Source organism: Xiphophorus maculatus, chromosome 17 (assembly GCF_002775205.1).
Source record: "Xiphophorus maculatus strain JP 163 A chromosome 17, X_maculatus-5.0-male, whole genome shotgun sequence".
NCBI classification, from domain to species: domain Eukaryota; kingdom Metazoa; phylum Chordata; class Actinopteri; order Cyprinodontiformes; family Poeciliidae; genus Xiphophorus; species Xiphophorus maculatus.
Genome location: NC_036459.1, coordinates 9,650,575 through 9,666,947, shown reverse-complemented (window position 1 = coordinate 9,666,947; position 16,373 = coordinate 9,650,575). Strand labels below are relative to the sequence as shown.

The following is a 16,373-nucleotide window of genomic DNA, read 5'->3' as shown; positions in this document are numbered from 1 at the left end:
CCGTCTCAGGGCACACACACACACACACACACACACACACACACACACACACACACACACACACACACACACACCCCACACACACACTTGTTGATTGGTTGGGTGTTTTCAGTTGGGAAGTCAGACCTGTAAAGTAATCCTTCAGGTGAGGAAGAGGAGCTGCAGTCGTTGGGAGGAAATCCCAGGGATAACGCCGGCGGTAACACAATGAGGCGCGACACACTTTCAGTTAGGCCGGGCTTTAACGCACCAGATTGGAAAACAATTGGCCAACACTTTAGCTGATCAATAACTAATCCTCAGTTTGAGTAACGCGTAAACCTGCTGCCACCCATAAAGACCGTGGAAACGTCACAACTCATCCTTCTTTCTTAATAAATTACTTCTAAAAAGCTATAAATAATTTCTTTTCTTTCTTTCTAATTACAAACTTTTCTTTGGAAATTGACAGAATTTTCTCTACCTTTTTATTTATATGTTTATTTTTAATTTTACAGACACAAACTTCAGTTTTTTCAGTGTACAACCCAGTTATGTTACTTATATTTATTTAAAATGGAAAAAAGTGTTTCAGAACAGAATTCTGAAATGTGTGGAGTGCAAATGTTTTCAGCCCCTTTGAGTCAGTCCTTTTGATTCAACACACCTGACCTAATGATGGTTCATTATGTCTGGACTTTGACTAGGCCATTCTAATACAATAATAACACATTATTATTGGAATAATGTTCCAATAATAATGGAATGGTTTGACTTAGACCATTCCATCAAACATCTGGTGGTTGAGGATTTAGCTGGATTTTACTCCATCAAATCCCATCAAATCAAATCAGCTTTTCTGTCCATGCTGAAGAAAGTCATCCCCACAGCATGACGCTGCCATCACCAGGTCATCTTCTTCAGCCTCTCAAACTTTAAACAGGATTTCTTTTGGATTTTTTTCAAAACTTTCAGTGTCATTTTTCCAATAAGGTCTCTATGGGTGGTTGCCAAGGGCGGTATTGGATTAGGGGTGGATGGAAAACAGTCCAATTTGTGGAATGAGAATTTGTCAACCACCACTTTCTGAGAATTGGGGCACCATTTTACATGCTTGCAGATTGATATTGCAGTTTATCTTCCAAAAACATTGGATAACTTCCTGCGTTGCGATTGGTCGTGTGGTGGAAGGAGGAGGAGCTTATCCAGGAAGAAGTTCATGAAAGAACGACTTGCTTCCTGATTCCTTTTTCTCACGACACTTTTTGCTTTCTAATGTTTTTGAACAGAAAACTTGGATCTAAGCTGATAACATTTACACACAAGTGTAGGTGACTATTTTTAATTAGAGGAATCGTGACAAAAGCAGTAATTAGAGTTAAATATATGACACATTTTAATTAGAAGTATTATAATGTGTAATTTTTCTACCATTTTATAATTGTGCAATACTTTTTAATGGTTTATCAAATAAAATTTAAATAAAGTACACATACGCTTGAGTCAAAATGCTTTTACATAAGACCTAAAATTATTCAGGTATAAATCTAAAAAACACAACTTAGTATAAATAAAACATTTAAGCAACTAGTTTTTAACAGTCTTTGAAATTAAAATGTACTAATTCATTTGGATTGGATGGAAAATGCACATCAATTATTATTTTAAATATTTCAGAATTAGTCCAAAAATTATTTTCCATCTGTTATCTCTGGACAATGAGTAATTTATCTTGATAAAAACAAAGTTTATAGAAATAAAACAAGATTAAAATTACTTAACTACACAAAGGAAACTACAACAGAATTCTTATAAAAAAAGTATAAGAAATAAAACTAAATTAATCAATGTAGATGGCAAAACAGAAGTCACATATTATTCAAAATGTTGACAGATCTGATGTGTCATGAACTAATTTGTTAATTGTTTATATACGGGAAGAACTCTGATTGTTTTTCCTCACAAACTTCCCCACCAAACTAAATATTTTTAACATTTTCAGCGCTGATGATATAAAATCCACCACACCCTATACAGACTTAAGCTGCGCTTCCCATCAGCGTGACAAAAATCTGAGCATTAACTCGCACTTAGAAGAGCTTCTGGCCAAAACCCCAGAGCAGATCTTTATCACTCCACATCCTCAGGGGTCAAAGGTCTCTGGGGTCGTACGGAGGTTCTGGTCAGGTTAAACACCTTGTCAAGGATTAGCAGGCTCTGAGGGAGGTGGAGGAAGTCTTCACTGGCTGATATCTTTCTCTGCAGATGAGAGAAGCTCCTCCAGGACACACAGGCGGAAACACACACACACGTCACGTCAGCGCCGCCTTTGTTGGGCTGATAAAACGAGCCGACAGAGTGAGACATCAGATAAACCCATCTCTGTCTCCGAAGACGCGCAGATCACTCGCTGCATTTCCACTGACCACATAATTACGCAATTTGACGTTTCTAAAAGAAATTCGCTTAATGGAAACTCTGCAATTTTTAAAAAGGTCTTGTTTTTGATAAAAAGTTTCTAGTGGCTGTATAAAATTTGGTTATTTCACAACACAATTGAGCATGTAGAAGATGTGCTGCATAGGAAAATTATCCAGTGAAGACATCTACTGTATATCTGCGTTTCAGTGACCATAAAATTAATATAAATATAATCAATGCAAACATGCCAATTTAAAAAAATGCAGTTTTTGTGCCAGGATGCTGTGGTTTTAAAAAACTAATGGAAATAATTTTTTTGGATTACATAAGTCACACAATCAAAACCGGATATTACTACTGGCACAAACTACAAAGAAAACAACAGGAAGTAATTGAAGGATGATGGAGCGGCGTGTGAACAAATTCATCCACGTGTCACTTTAATTGCGTTTCTTATTTAATGGAAACACAGGAACTGCAAAATTGTGTTTTCTTTTCGACATTAGCGTAATATTAAAAATTTTTTGCACACATTTGCATTGGAGATGCAGCTACAAAAGAAGAAGAGATTAGAAAACGTAGCCGTGACTAGAACCGACCCAGTTTCAAATATGTGTTACATAATAATAAGACAACAAACCCATCAGAACCAGCAGTAAAAAACACTTTCGATATTCTGCTAATGTCAAATAAACACAATTTTATGACCTTATTTGATTAAGAAATGCAATTAAAGTCACATCTTAAGTTTGTAATCGAATAAGTTATGAAAAAACAACATCCTCCAACCACTTTCTGTCGTTTTCTTCGTCTTTTCCACCAGTAGTAACATCCGGTTGTTCATCACATGACTCGTGTGATGCGAAAAAAGTGTTTACATTATATTATGTGCAACTTGAACCATAACAAGAACTAGTTCACCCAGGTACAAATCGATTCATTCATGTTTATAACTCACCAATTTCAACTAAGTCCAGAGTTCTAACATCTTTCATTTATTGTATTTTACTGAAAAGATAAAGTAAAAATAATAAGTTTATAGCATATTCAATTGTTTTGCATGAATTTTATTCTCTTCTGTTGTCTTTATTCATATACATTAAAATTTATAATGGTTGAATTCCCAAAACACCTGCTCTCCGTCACACATTTTTTAACGTTTTCATCGCCAGAAAACAAAACAGTCCAAGTGAGCAAATAAGCTGCAGTTTTAACCCTCATATTACAATGAAAACAATCCAGGCTGCATCTAATTTTCCTTTGGGATCGATAAAGTCTTTTAGAATCTGAATTTGGTATGATTTATTTTAATTTTGCGCTCTAAACAGTCAAAAACAAGAAAATACTAAACATATGCCTGTTGCTGAAAGTCAAAATTTGAATGAAAAAGGGGAATTCTGGTCATAAGAGAAACATGACTGTAATATATTCAGATGGAAAAAGGCCCAGATACTTTATTTCATGCTGAGCATTTGTAGGCTTGTCATTTAGGGTGAAATAATCCTACAGGAAGACAGATTCTTAGTTGTTGCTCATAATCCTTGAGCGTTACCTGTGAGAGGTGAGCGAGGAGAGTCTGACGAGTCGGATGGTCGATCCAGAGACAATGAGGAAGCTGAAAGAGGAGCGATGTCTTCCAGTTCATCAAACATCTGAGACTGACTGCAGCTGATCTCAGAACAGCCTGATGCTGCAGAGAAACCTGCAAACACACAGCGTGGGACATGTCTGGTTACTCAACTCTTACTCTCTCAATTTCTGCTACATATGATGACGAAGTTTATATTACCAAGTATGTTTGGTCTAGTTTCTAAGTAACTTAGAAAACCTTTTATTACAGTAGATAATTCCTTAATATTGATGAAAAAGCACAGGTTCCACTGGCAGATTATTTCACTTATAACATGAAAAAAACATTTTGTAAATATGTTTTTGAAATAATCTTGTACTTTTTAAAAATCAATATTAAGAAATAGCTTACTTAAAACAAACTCAAATATCTTACTAAAAGTTGCCTTTAAATTTCAACTGAGTTATTTGCACAAGAAGCTAGAAGAAACATACTTGGTAAGAGTTCATGTGTACAAACATGAACTTTTATAGCCTTCATCGGCGCTTGTTCATAGTTGAATTGCTACAAAAATATCATTATATTTAGCACAAATTGAGAGAGTAAGAGCAGAATCACTGGGTCATTTCAAGAGTACTGAGATATTTACAGTAAAAACCAGACAAAAAGATAGTAAGATTTTGTGATTTTGAAGTATTCTATAAAAGGGAGATTTCTTAGAGAACTGATAAAATTTTAATTAAAAAAAAAGAATCAGAGAGCAGTAGGCATTAATCTAAATGAATGGCAAAAACAACTACTTAACACAACCATAAAGTCAGAAACATAACTGTTCCTTAAGAATGAAAATACCCCCATGGTAACGGCATTGTAAGAAAATCAGCCTCATAACTTTACACCTGACTCAAAGGAAAAAATTTCACGCTATTCTCTCCCTGTCTGGTTTAGAAATCGGAGGATTAGTTGGTGAAACAGTCACTGCGAGGCGTGCGTTGAGTGGCAGTGAAAAGGACCTGTTGGGGCTTTTCATACATTAGATATGCAGAACAGCTTTCTCCGGACAAAAGGATAATATATACACGGTTTCTAAAAGGAAAGGCGAACAGAGCTCCAACAGGAACTGGAGTATGCGAACGCCGTTGCTCTCGAGCGACTTGCCGCTCCACTCAGACAGACAATAGAAGGACTTGACTTGACACTTCAAAGCATATTGCTGTTGTCAACTGGGCTGCCAGTCTCAGGCGACGAGGGTTGAACTGAGTTTTTCGGGGAGGTTAAGGGGGTTGGTTGGAAGGACAACGCCTCCTCTGTGCGGCTGTAGGCCTCTATTCGCCGGGCTGAAAGGGCCTGAGAGGAGAGGCCAGGCCATGCCAGGACAGAACCCTGGTTTATTGTTGGAGAAAGTCAAACTCTGGATTTTGGTGTTGAAAACATGGCAGCTTGCGGTTGGGATAAGACTCTGAGAGAACCTCAACGGAAGACGTGTTGCTTTTCAAGGACGCTATAAAACAAAATAAATTCTGATTACCTTGGACACCTAACCCATAAAAACTCCACAATCAACATTTAATTTTCTTATTAAAGGGGACATATTAAGCAAAATTTTGCACGTTTTTGTACTTCTGTTTGAGTCTCTACTGTTTCGATAACAGTCCAAAGGCTTAAAAAAAACACCCAGATATTTTCTGTTGTCTGGAAAACCTCCAGAATGTAACTTCACAAATCAGGATGCACTCCGCGTAACCTAGCAACCACAGCCTGTTACCTAGCAACCACAAGTGTTTTGTTGTCGACTTACCATCCAGAAAGCACTTGATCACTTTTTGGTTGTGCAGGAGGCTCTACTTCTTCTTTTCAAAGATGTACAGTTGGACAATTGCACATCTGTTTGCAGCCTGTTTGATTGCTTAGTCACAATGGGCCGTTACCTAGCAACTCCGGCCGAGCCCAAGCTGGTCCCTAAGCTGAGCTCCAGCACATTTGGTCAGCTGGTTTTACCGCTGCATGCGCCACACAATTCAATTCAATCGATCACAAAGGGAAATCAAATGTTGCTGTAATGGCTGTTGGAAAATACAAGAATTTTGTTGTACATTCAGATACAACTTGCTTTATTCTTCTTGGTTGTGCAGGAAGCTTTACTTCTGCTTTTCAAATATGTTCGGTTGTGTAAGTGCGCATCTGTTTGCAGCCATTTTCATGTATCAGTGTAAACGTTGAGTTGGGTGGGTGGCCGGGGGCAGCTAATTTATTGACAAACCGAAGGATGGTTAAATGAAAAAACTAATGCATGCAAAGAAGGACATACAGTTCTGGAAAAAATTAAGAGCCAATTGAACCCCATTGAAAACCTCATCGTTATTCCACCAAATATTGATTTCTGAACTCTTCCTGAGTTAAAACGTTAGTATTGTTGTTTCTAAATGAATATAAACTTGTTTTCTTTGCATTATTTGAGGTCTGAAAGCACTGCGTCTTTTTTGTTATTTTGATCATTTCTCATTTTCTGCAAATAAATACAAAATGTTTGCTTGGAATTTCAGAGACATGTCAGTAGTTCATATTATAAATGAACAATGTTCATTTTACTCAAACAAAAACCTATAAAAGGAAGTCAAATCAGAGAAACCTGATAATTTTACAGTGGATTTTAAAGACAGGGTTATATTTTAACAGTATTGTAGATGTGAAGTTTGTCAAAATGTGTTATTTTATTCTTTGAATTTATGTTGTTTGGTCAACAAGGTGTTTCTTCAGGCATTTGTTGGAGTTTTAAGTTCTGTTACTCTGCTCCTGGCAGTAGGTGGTCACCATAGCAACCAGTAACCGACAGCTCCTCCCCCCTTTTTTATGTTGCCGTCGGTAACAGTGTAATGTATTGGGATCAGCTCTGTGTTTTCTTTACAAATATATCTTAATTAATATTTTGGACAAACTTAATCATTTACAGCGTTTCATGAGTAATTTAGCTATGTTTTGTATGTTTTTAACTGTTGTTATTAATGTCCATTTTAGCTATGTTTAATTTCACAACTGCTAACTTCGAGACATTGCTTTGTAGTTTGTTTACGGTTATTTATTTATTGTTATTTAATGTATAGGGGCAGAAGCTGCTGGACTGATGTTAACCACCAACTTGATTTCCTATGTTGTTATAATATGTGTTGTGAAGTCAACCTACTGGACCTGAGATGAACATAGAAGAGTAACACATTAAAGGATGGACAAATGAAAAATGGACAAACAGATGGCAATATGATTTGCATCCAAACACTCCTTTGGAATTATGATTTTTCAAACTGATGACTGTAATTTGATCCTTTGTGCAGCAGCTGTTGAAACCAATGTTTAGACTGCAAATAAACGTTGAGCTTCATACGCTGCAAGCTCTCTGAACTCCACTTGCCTCCATCTGCAGAGAAATAAATGAACTGGTGACACTCGCTCTGTGTCTGCTGTGAAGAGAACAGCGTGCTGCGATGCAGCGAGGCCCCCCTGCAGTACAGCGCCACACAGAGAACAGTAGACGTCTCTGACAGAAAGGAGAAAATCCCCACACAATTTCCACATTGTTTGCTTTCTTTCATAAAGTTCCCGGAGAAGTCAGATGTCACTGGCCCGGTCCTTTATCCCCATTGGGAACGGTAAATTAGCAGCCGCAGGAAAGCCACCGAGGTATTCCATTGTGACAGTTCGGCTCAGCGATGTGCAGCGGTCAGTGTGGATTTATGACCGTCGGCAACACGTCTCCCTCTCAGGGATTAGAGAATAGAGAAAGCATCGGGGGAACCAAAGCTGAGAAGGAGAACCTCCTGACTTCAACTGTTGGGGCCTCACGCCTTTAAACAACAACAAAAAAAATCAAATGGTACCAGCTTTTCATCTTTTCTATCCCTGACATGCCGGAAAAAGAAAAGCAGTGTTTTTTTGTTTTTTTTTACTGAGGATTCATTATGGATTCAAGCTTTGATGTCCAGCTATGTTCAAGCTCATTTTTTACCTCTTTTTGGGGAGATGGGAGGCAGCACAGGCCAGTGATGTGAATCCAGCTGGGATGGAGGAGGAGTCGGGCTCAGCTTTGGTCCTGATCCAGAACGTGGAACCGACCTGCGTTCATTCAGCTCTTTATCAGGAGATAAACTGGTGACATCCTCCTTCGATGTCTCCTGGTTGATGTTTTCTGTAACTTCTGTCATTTGTTTGATGCTTTGCGGTTCATCTGATGTAGATTTAGCAACTGGTGCAGGATTAGGATAGCGTGGTTGGTGAAATTCATCAGACGTTTTCTCTTGGAGCGAAGATGTAGATCTATAAGTGCTTTTCTTTAATGGTTGTTTAAAGGTTGATTCTGTTGGAGAGGAAGAGGCCAGTGATGACTGGATCACTGGAGGAAGATCCGATGTGGAGGAACCAACGCTCGTCTCAGGACGGGAGTCCAGAAAATCTGCTGCAAATCAAGCAGAAAAATATTTAAGAGAAGCTTTTCAAACTTCAAAATTAAGAGGAAGAACAAAATGGTAACGTATTAGGGCCATGCAAAGAAAATTTTAAAAAATAAAGTTATAGTATTACAAGAATAAACCCATAATATAATTACAATATTATGACTTTATTATATAAGTATTTTTGTCTAGTTTTTTTGAAAATATCTTAGTCCACTTGAAATGAGACAAAACTACTTATAAGTTACTTTTCAGTAAGATATGAGCATTTTTAGTCAATAATTCCTTAATTTTGATTTTAAAAAGTTTTAGTTTAATTAGGAGATTATGTCATTTACATCAAGACATTTTCCCCATGTTATAAGTAAATTAATCATTCAAAACAACTAGGCATGGATTTATCAGAATCCACAATGAGCATTAGCATACTGATCGACTCCGACTGAACAAACTGGAAGATGGATAACTTAAAATGCTAATGCTCATTTAGCTCATTTATTTATGTAGTTTTAGAAAAACTACATTAAACATGACGATACTAGCATTCAAAATGACTAGGCATGGACGTATCAGAACCCAATATTAGCATTACAAAGCTAATGTTCATTTATTATTAGCTACATAAAACTAGGTTTTATGTTAAAGTGCATAAAACGTGACACTACCATCATTCAAAATGACCAGGCATGGATTTTTCAGAACCCAAAGGAGCATTAGCATTAGCATAAAGATGCTAATGCTCATTCAGAATTAGCATTAGCTACATAAAGCTAAATGCTTTATGTTAAACTACATAAAACATGTGGATACTATCATTCAAAATGACCCATTACTGATAAATCAGAATCCAAAATGAGCATTAGCATTAGCATGCTGATGTGAAGGTTTACCAGCAGTGCGATCGCTCAGGATGCTGGTCCTGCCACTGGTGAGGCTGGTGCTCCGACTGAACAAAGTGGAAAACGGATGACTTAAATGCGAAAGAGACTCTAACGAGAGTGATGTAGGCGATGGTAACCATGACGATCCGGAAGGCTTCAGGCTAAGATCGCAGTCCGGCTCCTGTGGAACTGGCTCAAACACAGTTTCCCTTTCAGGAACTACATTTTCTTCAGGTTGAGGGGGAACACGAGGAGGAGCAGGAGATGGATGTATTTCAGGAGTTAGTATAATGCTTGAGTTGCTTTCTGGTGTTTTGGGGTCGAGGTGCGGCGAGTCGGGTTGGAGAGGAGTCGGACCAAAGCTAGATGGAGATACAGGTGGAATTGGAGTGATCTGGAGACGAGGAAGAACAGCAGCGCAGTGTCTTCTCTTCATCAAATCAATACTTTGATCACCGCTCTGTCCTCTAGCAGTGTTGGAATTACCTGTAAACACATTTTAGGAAAAATATGTAAATAAAAACAGTCCAAAGAAGCAAAGCAGAGAGCCACTGGTTGTGATATTCAGCCTTGTTCATTCACACTTTCCCCCAGTTGGGGAGGACACACTGTTTCCCTGCTGAATGGGTTGGCCTGCTAACAAAAGCAGTGAAAAATTCGCCCCACTGCAGCAGCTGCCACTTTCCCAACTCCATATTCACCAGAGTAATCAGAACTGAGGGTGGCAGAAAGAGCAGACATTAAAACTTTAAGCAACCTTTCTCAACACAGGTTTGGGAAACGTTGCTTTTCCAGACTTTCAGTGTTTTCAGGGCTTGAATATTTATACCTTTCATTTACATTTTTGGCAAATTATCTGTAAATAATTGGTGTAAGTACTACAAAACATGCCATAAATCCATATTTCTGTTTTTGCTGAAGACATACAAACTAAATACAGCCAGAAATAAGACGAAGTTCATGAAATAAACAGAGTTTAATTGATAGATTTAGACTATAAAAATGGAATAAACTCTGACAAAACAAATATTTGTTTACACTGTTTGGGAACCTTTTTACTCTTACTCAAATGTCGTACGGTTTTATATATAATCTATTCTATTTAAAGCTGAGGTGTTAATTTTGAGCCATATCAAAAATCGGAAGGGCCGGTTGTGCCAGAATGTATTGATAAAATTGCTAAAATATCAATCGGAAGAGTAACGCAGTGAAGGCCACATTTCTGCACTCCTTTTTCCAATACCCTGCCATTCCCATCTGTTGTGCTCACACACACACAGCTGAATGTGAACTGGTGTGTGTACTAATGTGCATATGAATGACATGTGTCAGAGTGCAAAGCCATGGCATTGGGCGCAGCACGATTCTTTAGGGAGGAGGGTCAAGGATGATTGTGAGGGAGCCAGCCACCATATGGCAGAATAATTAGTATTGGACCTCGGAGCGGAGAAATGCGCCCTCCCTCTGCTGCACACACACACATTTTCACACAGCAAAGCAGCGTCCGACTGGGGAGCGAAGGTGTGAGCAAGGAAAAAATACCTTCACATCTGAAAGGAGCGGCAGAAAACTGATTTCAACAGAAAGAGAGAGAGAGAGGTCCACCAGGAGGGCGGCGCTGTGGGGACATCCTGCCTGATTTAAACTTTAAACTAGAACCAAAAGCAGGGATTACGATCCAGTGACGGACTTGGTGGCCTCCGTGTTGACTGCTCAGAGGAGAACAAAAGGAATGAGAGGCTGCTGGTGTAAAAGCGCCAGATGGTTTAATCAACTTACCCAGAAGAAAGTCAGTCTGTGAGGCAGGAGGAAGGTTAAAACGCTGCATCCTCCCCTCAGACGGAAGCTGCTGCTGTTGATTATTGTTAAGGTAACAAAGAGGGTGGAAGTCCTCAGGACGAGCCTTCATGTGGGACAGAAACCGAGGACACACAGCTGGGGGAAGGCGGTCATAATGGATCTGCGGCTTAAATACAAACATTTTATAATAAATAAAATTTTAAATTAAACGTTTGTTCTTATTATTCTCAATTATTCATATACCTAGAAATAAAATGATAAAAAACAGAATAACCTCATGAATATAGTTATAAAATGCATTTATTTACTCATAATCCACCTTGTCTTTTCCCATTTTAAATGGGCAATTTTGGTTTGAAGCTTTTTTTATTTATTGACATTTCATTAAAAAAAATTATTTTACTAGTTGGGGAAACAACTCTATTGTGAAAAACTACAATAATTAAATAACAATAGCACCAAAAAAGTTAAAACAGAAGAAATAGGGGGAAAAAAGTAAATAAAACAAAGAATAACCTTACAAAAAGCATTTAATACCACTTTTATGCACAATCCACCTAGTCTTTTCCTATCTTAATTGGATAATTTTAATTATATATATTTTTTCAATTATTGCAGTGTAATTTTTTTTAACTATTAGAAAACAACATGATTGTGGAAAAACTACAATTAAATAAAAATAGCAACAAAAAAGTTAAAACTGGAAAAATAGCAACAAAAATAAATAAATACTTGCATGTATACATTTTAAATACTACTACATTTATTACCACTCTTATTTATAATCCACCTTATCTTTACTATTTTAATTAGATTTCTGGACAATTTTGGTTTGACATTTTAAGTATTTATTGAAATGTAAAACAAAAAGCTTTATAGAAAACAGTATGATTGTAAAATAACAATAGTAATTAAATTAAAAAATAAACATTTAAAAGTAAAACTGTATTAAATAACCAAAAAATTTAAGATTTTAATTCATGAAAAAACACAAAATAACTTTTGGATACATATTATTATATAATATGCTACTTCTGTATTTCATTAAAGAGTAACAAAGGGAGATCAAGCTTTGAGAAATTCTGTAAAAAGATTCTTTTTTAATGCTGAGAGAGAATTCAAAGCAATAAATGAATATAAAATGAATAAATTGAGTTTCTTTATAAAATAAATTGATATAAACATAATATTCAAATCAGAGATAACTCATTACAGTCTGGGAGTATAGTTCTTCACTTACAGTATGTTATAACATAACTTGTCACTGCTGCCCCCTTGTGTTGATATAAGTAATTACTTTAAAAACAAGTTCTCCTCAAAGAAAACCTGCCTCCTCTAAAAGTAGAGAAAGAAGCAGAAAATTATTTTCCAGGTGATAAAAATTCAGAATATCTTCCAGGGAAATAAAAGCGGGTAAATAAAACCATGTGGACATCAACCAGTGAAAACCAGTTTGTCCCAAATCTGTGGTGCCAGTGACTCATTCAGAGAGGAAACAGTCGTAATAAATGGCCCACTGGCTTTTATTTGCCTTGGATTTAAGCTTAATCTAAAACAAAGTTCAGCTCCACTTGCTTAAAAAAAAGAAAATGTTTCTGAGGAAAGGAGGAGCAGAAGAAGGAGGGAGACCGTCTGACTGACACAGCGAGGATCAGCTCTTAAATCCCTCCGCCATGTTCTTTTTCAGAGGGTTGAAAGATTTGCTTTCTTGCGATGTAAAGAGGGAGAAGTAAGGAGTGAACAAGAGACGCGCCTGTCCACGTTCTTTGTCCCCCCGCCTCCTCCTCATCCTCATCACTCAGGACGATCGGGATGAAGGAGGTTTGAGGCCAGATGTGAACAGCTGGGTTTCTGCATAGCAGGACTGAGCATTATTTTATACTAAAGTTACAACAGTTTAATCAAAAGACATGAAAACTGTGATTTTTATTAGAGATTTTTATTATTATTGGTTATTGGATGTATAACTTAAAAAATTTAAAAGTTGAACAAAAACAAAATGTGGAGCAAAATAACAACATAGTGATAGAAACATAAAGAAATGGAAAGATAAGGACAGAGAGATAGATGGAGGGATAGAGAGAGAAAAATAGATGGAGAGAGATAGAGACAAAGATAATAGATAGTGCTAGAGAGAAATAGAGAAAGAGGGATGGGTAGAAATGGAGAGAATAAAAACAGAGAGAGAAAGAAAGATGGATAGATAGAGAGATAAATGGATGGATGGGTGGAAGAATGAATGGAAAAAGGGACAGACTGATGCTTGGTTAGATGGGTGGATGAGTGGACGGATGGATGGATGACAGGTGATTAATTATTGTGAAGGGTGGATGAAGACAAATAACTGTACAAATGATGGATAAACAGATGGATGAGAGACTGTATGTTGTATTTACCCAGAATGCCTTGTGCTGTAGTCCATTTCCTGTTTTTGGAGCAGTTTCTGGTCCGGTTAGCGTTCACATGTGCATTCAAACCACATCAGTTCACCAATATTTTGACTTTTAGGTGGACCAGAGTTCTGTTGCGCGTTCACACCTCTCCAAACGAACCGCACTTTCTGGGCAAACGAACCGCACTTTCTGGGCAAACGAACCGGACTTTCTGGGCAAACGAACTGGACTTTCTGGGCAGACGAACTGGACTTTCTGGGCAGACGAACTGGACTTTCTGGGCAGACGAACCGGACTTTCTGGGCAGACGAATAGAAGTTTGACTGAAGCGAACCAAACAGGACTGGAGTGAATCCACCTTTTAACATGAACCCAGTCTGACTGGTGCATCTTGATGTTTGTCATTGGTGTTTTTTAATGTTATTAAAGGTTTCCAGGAGCTTCTGCGACTCTCATTGTCTTTCTATTGAAAGTATAAAGTTTCTGCGAGCGCTAAGCTGCATCTGGGCCTGGCTTCTGACACGAGCTGATAATCAGATTTACCCCCCTGAATCCGCCGGACTCCACAATGCTCCCCACTGTCGTCGGCCCCCACATTGCCTCTTGCCAGCGGCCCCCCTCCATCCCTGCAGCAAAGCCAATTACACCCAACAGAAACACAAATCTCCATGTTTTAAAAAGTCTCTCTTTTTCAGGGGTTTAACCTTGTTAGGCCGTAAGCCTGGCTTTCTTGTGCATCAGCTCTGTGAAGAATTCTCTGTCCCTGCAGCCTTTGGGACATAGACACACTTCTGTCTTTGCTCATAGCTGTCCGCCTGTCAGAGGGTTCACTCGGAGGCAGCGTAATTAAGTGTGTGCATGCGTGTGTGTGTCTGCTTATCGATGCTTATGTGTTTTGGAGGTGGGTGGGTGGTTGAGGAGGGGGGCTGCACACGCAAGGCAGACCATCTGGGACTCGGAGTAACTAATAGACTTCCTACATTCATCGAGCAGCGCCACTTGTGCATCTCAATCAGGGAGCTGTTGAGCACAAACAGGCCCGTAATGACATTAGCCAGTTCTGGCTGTGTGAGGACAGAGTGTGGGCTGCCTGACGCCAGGAGGTCAGCCTGTTTCCTGGGGTCCTGCGAGGGCCCAGAGGAGCCCACGCCGCGGTAATGGGTGTCTGCAGAAAGTGCGGTCCAATGTACTGTCACTGCTGGAAATGCCTTCCTCTGGAAGAGCCTCTAATTCACTTAGCTGGGGCTTCTCAGCAAATCTGCTGACTACCGTGTCATCAGAGTTGAACCCTTAACGTTGTTTTCTCTGCTGTGCGAACTGATTTTGGCAAAGTTTGGAGAAACTTCGAATTTTACTTAAAGTGTGGAAAAAGAAAATACACGGAAATTATTTGTATTTCAGACTTTACAAAGTAAACATTTAAATGTTCCCTTCGGCTACTTCAAAAATAAATCTGAGAATCAGTTAATGTTTTTTTCTCTACATAATTATAATTAGAGAAAATAATTGATATTTTCTCTGAATATTTAGAAAACATATTTCCTGAGAAATAGTTTCTCAAAAGTATTTATAGAAAATATAGAAAATATTAATATTTTCTCTAATGGAAGAAAAATATTAATATTTTATCATAAATATTTAGGAAAAAAATTTCAAGAAAATATTAATATATTTAGAGAAAATATTAATCTTTTCTCAAATATTTTAATTAGGCCGTTAATTTAACAACCTAAACTTGTTAGTTTAACAAGTTTAGGTTATTTAACCTAACCTTGGTAGGTTTTATTTTAAGGAAAACAAAACCTTGTTAGAGACAATATTTTTATTTTCTCTAAATAAAAATATTATATTTAGAGAATAAATTATTCTCTAAAAATAATATTTAGAACATATTATTGTTATATTTAGAAAATGTAATATTTAGTAAATATTCTTTAGAGAATTACGATTCTCTAAATAATAAAAGTTGATCAAGAACGTGCAAATATCTTGGTTAGCTAATAAATCTTTACTGTTCAGTAGAGTTAAAAAAATATTAAGATGAATTAAATGAAAGCTCTTCCTCATGTGCAGAAACTTTTAAGAAAAATAGTGATGTCGAAGTTGACGTGTTTCCATTCAGCTAATTTTTTTTGTAATTTCATTGTTAACGGAAACACAGCTAATGTAAGTTGTGCTGAAAACCCGGATTTCAGGGTTTGGATTCAGTGTTTTGCTCTTTCAAGAATATTTTGGGAGGACAAACTTGCTGCTCAGGGTTAAATTGGTGAACTTCTGCATTGTTTGCGTATTCCTACTTGCATCGCTTCTCCGTGCGACCCTGAAGGACTTCAGCTGCCAGCACAAAGCAGGTTGCTGGGTGAAAAGCCTCTCGTTGGCCTCCTCCATGTTTAGACATCGACGCCCTTTTAGCAGAAGTCGTGTCGCTGTATGACAGGAGCGGTTTTACAGTCACAATGCTCCTCCTGATTTATGAGGTACAGCTGGATCTCAGCAAAGTGGCAGAATGTCAGATAACGGGGCTGGTGGAGATTCTGAATGCAGAAAGCAGTTCAGGATGTAAATGAGGCTGGAAGAGCAAGCGGGTCACTTTGTCTGACGACTTTATTTGCAGAACCAGAGGCCGAGACAGGAAGGCAGCCCACGCGGCTCTAATGTAACCATGGAAACGTCGCCGTTAATGATGGTGCATCCACTCCCAGCCTCCGCTTAGCAAATGGAAGAGGTGGAGACTGGGAGTTTGAGTCTGTGTGTGTGTACTTGGTTATTAAGAACCATTTCTGGTGTATTTACTAAACTAATGGAGGCCTAATGGAGACCAAAGACCAGTCCTAATGCGATCGTAAAGGGTCAGGGGTCCCGTGTGAATTAGGTTTTGGTTAAGGTT

The 16,373-nt window shown here is 38.0% G+C and overlaps 1 protein-coding gene across 1 annotated transcript in view; it reads right to left on the bottom strand.

Moving 5' to 3' along the window:
- LOC111611801 overlaps positions 1–16,373 on the bottom strand; it is a 61,805-nt gene that overhangs the window by 31,747 nt on the left and 13,685 nt on the right. Inside the window, exons 4-7 of the mRNA XM_023349915.1 lie at positions 11,073–11,259; positions 9,303–9,779; positions 7,971–8,417; positions 3,953–4,102 (exon numbers count right to left, since the gene is read on the bottom strand). Of these exons, the coding sequence (XP_023205683.1) occupies positions 3,953–4,102; positions 7,971–8,417; positions 9,303–9,779; positions 11,073–11,259 (1,261 nt within the window). The remainder of the gene's footprint in view (positions 1–3,952; positions 4,103–7,970; positions 8,418–9,302; positions 9,780–11,072; positions 11,260–16,373) is intronic.